The 7,260-nt window shown below is 34.0% G+C and overlaps 1 protein-coding gene across 1 annotated transcript; it reads right to left on the bottom strand.

Annotated features, from left to right (window-relative positions):
- Positions 1 to 307: 307 nt before the first annotated feature.
- LOC143432368 (histone-lysine N-methyltransferase SETMAR-like) lies at positions 308 to 1,077 on the bottom strand. The gene is made up of 5 exons (XM_076909058.1): positions 1,045 to 1,077; positions 976 to 997; positions 875 to 918; positions 570 to 819; positions 308 to 510 (listed from the first exon to the last, which is right to left on the bottom strand). The coding sequence occupies exons 1-5, from the start codon at positions 1,075 to 1,077 to the stop codon at positions 308 to 310; spliced, it is 552 nt and encodes a 183-aa protein (XP_076765173.1).
- Between the last annotated feature and the right edge of the window lie 6,183 nt (positions 1,078 to 7,260).

Here is a 7,260-nt window from a genome sequence, read left to right as displayed (position 1 = left end):
GAAGGCGCAAGGTCTGGCAAATACGGTGAATGGGGTAAAACATCCCAATCAAACTCCAACAATTTTTGCCGAGTTGTCAAAGACACACGAGGTCGGGCATTGTCCTGATGGAATACGACGCCTTTTCGATTCGCAATTTCTGGACGTTTTTGTTCGATTGATGTCTTCAGTTTATCTAATTGAGAGCAATACTTTGCAGAATCTATTGTTTCATTATTTGGTAAAAGCTCATAATAAAGGATTCCTTTCCAATCCCACCAGATACAGAGCATTACCTTCTTCGAATGAAGACTGGCTTTTGGGATGACTAAAGATGGTTCATCGCGTTTTTCAACGACCTTTTAGGCTGAGCGTTTTTATAAATTATCCATTTTTCATTCCCCGTCACTAATTGCTTCAGAAATGGTGTCTGCTCTTGTAAAGCAAGTCGCAAATGGAGATGCGGGCCGACAGATTTTTCTCCGTTAATTAGTGTGGAACCCATACATCGAGACGGTTTACATAGCCAAGCTTCACAGTATGATCGTAGATGGTTGATTTTGGATTATTTAGCATTCTTGCTAATTGACGTAATGTTGAGCACGGGTTATTCTCGATTTCTGTTTTAATCATATCTTCGTCTGTGGTGGACGGCCTACCTGGGCGTTCTTGATCTTCAAGGTCGAAATTTCCAGCTTTAAACCGAGGAAACCACTTCCGCATAGTTCTTTCAGCTACAGCATCTTCGCCATAAACAGCGCATATCTTGTTTGCCGCCTGTGTAGCATTTTTACCCTTTCGGAAAAAGAAAAGCATTATGCCAATAATGCATTCTATTTGCTACCATAATCTATGACGTATAAAACTGATAAAAATTAACGAATCGCAACTAAACCTTTTTCCAAGTATGGCGGAGGTTATCATCTTTTGGAATATGTACTATTAATATGTACTATTATACATTTGAATTTTAGATTAAATTCATTTTTTCTCGACTTTTTCGGTACTTTTGCAAATTCTGCGGTATAGATAGTGGAAAGCATATAAAATTCATTTCAATCAGACCATTTCATTGACAATAATATTCGGTTTCTTCATCAGAATCACTTTTTGAACCAATGATTTCCTTTATCCATTGCTCTCCTTTCAAACGTTTTACACTCATCCTGAAGGGAACTAAATTGAAATTGTACATTATACATTTCAAAAATTAAGCAAACATACGATATGAGCAAACATACCAATTTGTTTTTCGTAGCTTATATAGTAAAGTAATGCGCACTATTGAGAGTAATCATACCCACATAACTTTCCGTGGGTGCCGTTAAGGGTCAGCAGTAGTACCCACGTAACTTTTTAAGAATGCCGCCAATAAGCGGCGGTAGGATCCAGAGAACGTTTTGTGGATAACGTCAATGAGCGGCGGTAGGACCCAGAGAACGGTTCGTGAATGCCGCCATTGAGCGGCGGTAGGACCCAGAAAATGTTTCGTGGATGCCACTATTAGGCGGCGGTAGTACTGAAAGGGTTAATTTTGAGCCTCCAAGTAAGGAGGTATTCTTGGATTTTGGCGAAGGTATCTTAGAGTTGCGATTGTTTTTTCGGATTCGCCTGGGTTATGTTTTTGGTCGCATTTAACGTATCTATATTCCAAGTTAGTGATGTATGATATTTTATACTACGATTGCCAAAATGCATGCCTGGTTTTTTAGAATAATTATCACAATACTATCTTGTTTAATGACTTTTGCCAGGTTTATTTCTTTGAGAGCAGATGTTGCAATCCTTCTATTCTTATCTGCCAGCAGTTAAAGCATTTCACTCGAACGTGTTTATTATTACTACTAATTACTTTTATACTGTTTAAACGTAGCAATGATTTATGCAAAAAATCTGTCTGGTTTTTACTTCCAACAAAGACTTTACACCATGTTCTTTAGAACTAGTTCTGGTTGGCGAACTTAAAATATGAAATAATTTATCAAAATGATCAATGAATTCTACCGTTCCGTCGACCTCATTTGGAAGTAAACGGGTAAGCAGTAGTGTGTAGATACCCGCAGCTGCATGGTTACCAAATGCTTGTACAGCGTATTTGACTTCAATTTTGAGAAAGTTATTCATTGTTTACTATCTTGGTTATAAAATTCAACAATATGCGAGCACGAAGCGCTTTTATCATTAATTTAAAAATTATGTTTGAATCAATTGTTTCGTGTAGCTTTTATTAAGTGTAGCGTGTCAAACATATAAGCCACATTTTATTGATTAACCGAAAACGTGGAATTTTTAATGGATATTCCTAAATTACGGAACAACTGTACAAAATTAGAGACGCCATGCACTGTAATTAGTGCATGCACCATATAATGAACTGAGAAGCGCCATCGCGTTGCATAAAGTACTAGAACTCAATTACTTCGACACGTTGACACTTAGAAGCGCCATCCTGTTGCATCGATCTCTAGAAATTACATATTTTTTAGTATAGAAGCTGCTAAGCAGTATTCCGCTGTATAGAAATTTACAATGTATTTGCTTTGAAACATTGAACTGAGAAGCGTCAACGTATTGTATACAACTTTAGAACACAATTACTTTGACACGTAGACACTTAGAAGCGTCATTCTGCATCATAAGCACCGTAACCGTTCAATTTAATTATTATATCAAATATAAGATTCTTTAATATGTTACTAGGGTATGCAGACTCCACGAAACAAAAGTAAATTGGTATTTTTCAATTACCTGCAATACTACGTGTCATTATAATTAAAGTACTCTTTGCAGTTTTGGATGTCTGGTAACCTCTATAATTTTCGAAGCCAATTATTTCATCGTGTGATATATTATAGAATAAGAGAGCCTTGAAACTCATTTCATGTGCTCATAATAAGTAGTGATGCTCTGTAAGTGGCAACGTTTATATTTTTAATTCAAAAGCGCGAAACAATTTGTTATTAATTATGATCTCCACATGGAAGTTACTCAACGATTTCATGGGACAGACGACTATAACAGCAATAAAATTGTATCTCTTTGAACAAGAATTGCGCACGTTGCGCAAAATCTTAACATACAATTTACAATATTGAAGCTCTAAAGATGGAACAATACAAATTGTTGACGCTTTAGGGATTAAGCATTCACGTTAGTTCTTTTTGGACCGTTGGCTCGGTTCAATATTCTTATTGCTCGCACTCGTGCTGTGGAAGTGTTTGGATGTCGGGTCCTCTTCTTCCAAGATCTTCTGGGTGTTCTTAATGGGCTGAACTGTGCGTTTCGATATTGGTCAGTAGCTAGTTCTCTCATGAGGCGATTGACGACACTTAAATCTTCCTGAAACATGCGGTTGTCGCATTGTCACTGGCCACCTAAAGAATCTCCTCGTTATGTCAGTCTTCGTCAAGGACTGTCCTTCTGCATTCTGTGGCCTAGTCTTGACGTTGCTAAAGTCATTGGGATTGTGTTGATTGGTCTCTGTAGGTCGTCAATCATCCGAGCTTCTGGTGTTTCTCTTTCAAAGTTTCCTTGTCGTTGTGCAGTGCTTACCTCCTGGAGGTCTTCCTGTAGAAAGGATGGTGCGTCCTCCTTGCTTCCTCTCTTTTCAATGATTTTTCTTTGATCATCTCCAGGTCGTTGCAGACCTCTTTAAGAGTATCTTCTCAAGCCGTTCTCATTTGTACTTTGTTTTGGATCTTGTTTCTTGTCGCGTTTTGATATAGAATTAGGGCTAGGAAAGATGTTAGCATTAAGAGGTGAATCCCCTCCAGTGTTCAGTTGTCTGAATCTAAGTTAAATACTGTCATGTGGAATGGTGTAGATAAGATGCCATTAGATCTGAGTATTTTTCCAGCTCTTAGTGTTTCTCTATGAGGACCTGGATCTGCATTGTCAGGCAGAGCTCTGATATCAAAGTTAGGTCAAGGTGTATCTTGTTGAAGTGTTCAGTTTTATCTTCTTCAGTTGGGCTGTCCCATAGTTGCGTGCGTCCTTAATTTAGATCAAGGCTACTACATCCAACACTACCGTTACTACATTATCTCCTTCCTTTACAACCAAAGAATTTCTTCTTAGGCCTCGATAGCACCCCCAACACCATAGCTCATCTGAATCCGTTTAGGCAAGGTCCCAGAGAGATTGCAAGGAAATATACGTGGCCCTTTGCAACAGCTCATGTTACAGTGTTACACAATATTTTTTACAAATATCTTAGCAGAATATTATTGTTTACAATAAAGAAGATACATAACAATAAGAGGTAAGTTTTTTTTTGGTGCCTGGTGTTTCTCGTATAACTGACCTCTGTGTCTCTTCTTCATGGGCAAGGTTTAAGAAAAAAATACTTTTGTCTCATCCAGGAGTTCTTCAACTTTAACTTAATTTTTGATTTCAAGACATATGAGAATGTGAAAGCTTTCAATAAATAACAGTCTTAAAAAATAGAATACAGTAATAATAATAATTTTTGGCCACACCCTGGTGTGGATCCCGTGACCCATAGTTTAAGAAACTCAGGTCTAATCCATGGACAATCTTTGAGTGTGGTTTTTTGTCCGCCATCGTTAAATTCCAACAGGTTTTCAAGTGTTTTGTTAGGTGGTATATTGCCTGAGCCTAATTAATTGAGTTTTGAGCTATATTGAGGTTCAACCGACTCTTGTTCTCCTAATTTATATAAACATAAACATGAGCGATATGAATTAAATCTTGGAAATTATATTTGAAAGTTTTCTGTAATTTTTTAATTTGTTTCTCGATGTAGTAGTACATTTTCTGTTTGAACTGGATGTTCTTCTAAAAACTGAAATTGATTTTAAGATATACAGTATGCGCCATGATATGTGTATCATTTGGATGCAATCATTGAAGTAATGCTTTGCACTCGGCTCCCTTTCGGACATTCACAATAGAAACTATATGTAATATTTTGATAGGAAATTAGAAAATAGAAGATATTCCTAAAATTAGAAAATTGAAACTAGAATTCGAAGACAGAAACTATTGCAATATTTTTTAAATTAGCAATATTTTAACAATAGCTTCTATTTATTCTAAAATAGCAATATTTTAGGAATAGCTTCCATTTTTTAATTTTCTATTACTGGGAGATGTGGGTCATAAAAACTAATGCTAAAATAGTAATATTTTAATAACAGGAAATTAGAAAATACAAAATTAGGAAATAGAAGCTGTTGCTAAAAGTAGAAAATAGAGACTATTGCTGAATTATTGTTATTATATATAAGATAGCAATATTTGAATTAAAAAAAAATAGGTTTATCTAATGTTTCTTCTTTTAAACAAATTCTTATATTTTTTAACTGATTTGCTTTATTGAAAAAAGTGAAAGACTAACTCAGATCGCTAGAATTTAATATTGTAGTAATACGTCTACGTTTTTGTGGACCTAATTACATCTTTATTACCATTACAATCGAAACTCTTCATTTTTATCGAAACTTTTTGCCTTTACCTAGAGAAATACCTCAAAAAATTTCGCACAAATATGAACTTACGATGCAAACGAATTAACAAAATTTCAGGAACGGAAATTGGTATTTTACATTTACATAGTGGTTCCTAAGTACCGCGATTGTCTAACACCAGGGTTTCTTAAAATTTTTAGTATGAGTAGACCATAATATTTAGGAAAATTTGTTCTAGGACCCCATAGACATTGCTGGCAAATATTTTTTCCACTTTTGACCGTAAGACAATGTGAAAATTTGCAATAACAATCATTTTTAGCTACCCCAATTGGGCTCGCGACCCATAGTTTAAGAAACTCTGATCTAACGATTATAAAATGAACGCTTGATCGGAAAAATAATTATTTGCAAATAACGAAAATCGTTTTACATAAAAATAACCTAGAATTTTAATAACTGCTGTTATTAAAAGACTCAAAATAACCAACAATAATTTACTAAAAATAATATAGGAATAAATGCAAATAATAAGTAAATAACTTCGAAATCCAAAATTTATTCAAATTTGATCAATATAACGATCCCAAGTAACAGACAAGAGTTCTATAGGAATATTTGTTCTATGATGGTTTGATAGTTTTACATCCATTTCCATAATCTTTGGTTTCAAATCCCATAGAAAACTTGTAGGATAAATTAGATAAATTCAAATAAATTTCAAAATTGAATTACAAACAAAACGAAAAGAATACTACTGCTTCATTTTCACAACTTCAAATCAAATGAAGACTATGACTTCAGCAATATTTCTTCAAAACACTAAAACAAACTATTCTTAATACGCCTGAACAATATAAGATCATTAAATATATATAAATATACAAATAGGCAATAATGCATACGTGTATACAAATGTATGTAGTTTCCTTCCTAGCTGATAAATAGCTTTTAATGTATCCTATAGCAATGTAGAAATGTAAGGTCTTCTCAAAATCATCTTTTCTTTGTCTGTTACATAGTTTTCTTCGTGGAAAAATAATTTCATTCCTTCATACTGTAAGGAGCTAACGGAGCAGCTATGAGCAAAGTTTAGTTTTGCCATGCATTACAATTGTATTAGGGACCGTCAGTGATAAAGACTTCATATTTCTATTCTTACATATGCAAAATTTCAGATAAAAATATTTATTGGTTATTTTTATATGATTTTTGCAATATTGTTATGCTACTATCCTTATTGCTAAAAAATTTATGTCAGATTTCATAAGAAATTAGAAGACATTTAAATACAATCTCATTGGGTTAAAGGATGCACGAAATAGATTCACGATAAAATATTAAGATCACAATTTTTCATAAACTTTATGTACAAAATATTTACTTTTCATAAAATGTTTGTGTATTAACCTATTAATGCCAATTTGTTGTAAATTTCAAACTACAATAAATAATGTATTTTTTTGTAAAACAAGTAACATAGTATTTAGATTGTTCTTATTTATATACAGCAATAAATATAGGAAATATATAATGTCCGAAATTAGTAGGAGTAATTGTATGTACATATGTATGTACAGAGTCGTAAGTTCGAATTCATATCTCTATTTTGTACATCACTTTTCGAGCAAAATACTAATATTCTGCATAAACTGTTTCACTAATCTTAAAACAATTGGCACGTCCTCATATGCATCCCCAACAATAATATAATACAGCAAACAAGTTACAGTAATGGGCTTCTCGAACCTACTGCAATAGTTTCCACGTGCTTCCAAGTAATAATCATAAACGTAGCAGGCTTAAAAAGAATTTACTGTACTGGTATTTGTGATCGTTAATGATGATATTA

The sequence above is a fragment of the Xylocopa sonorina genome, unplaced genomic scaffold, assembly GCF_050948175.1.
Source record: "Xylocopa sonorina isolate GNS202 unplaced genomic scaffold, iyXylSono1_principal scaffold0080, whole genome shotgun sequence".
NCBI classification, from domain to species: Eukaryota; Metazoa; Arthropoda; class Insecta; order Hymenoptera; family Apidae; genus Xylocopa; species Xylocopa sonorina.
This window is presented reverse-complemented; position numbering and strand designations above follow the sequence as displayed.

Excerpts from the sequence above, each read along its gene's own strand:
- LOC143432368 (XM_076909058.1), bottom strand. The coding sequence starts at position 1,077 with ATGAAGAAACCGAATATTATTGTCAATGAAATG. Across the intron at positions 998-1,044 it reads ATATTATTGTCAATGAAATG|AATTTGCAAAAGTACCGAAA; the intron begins GTCTGATTGAAA and ends TCTATACCGCAG. Across the intron at positions 919-975 it reads TTTGCAAAAGTACCGAAAAA|TACATATTCCAAAAGATGAT; the intron begins GTCGAGAAAAAA and ends ACATATTAATAG.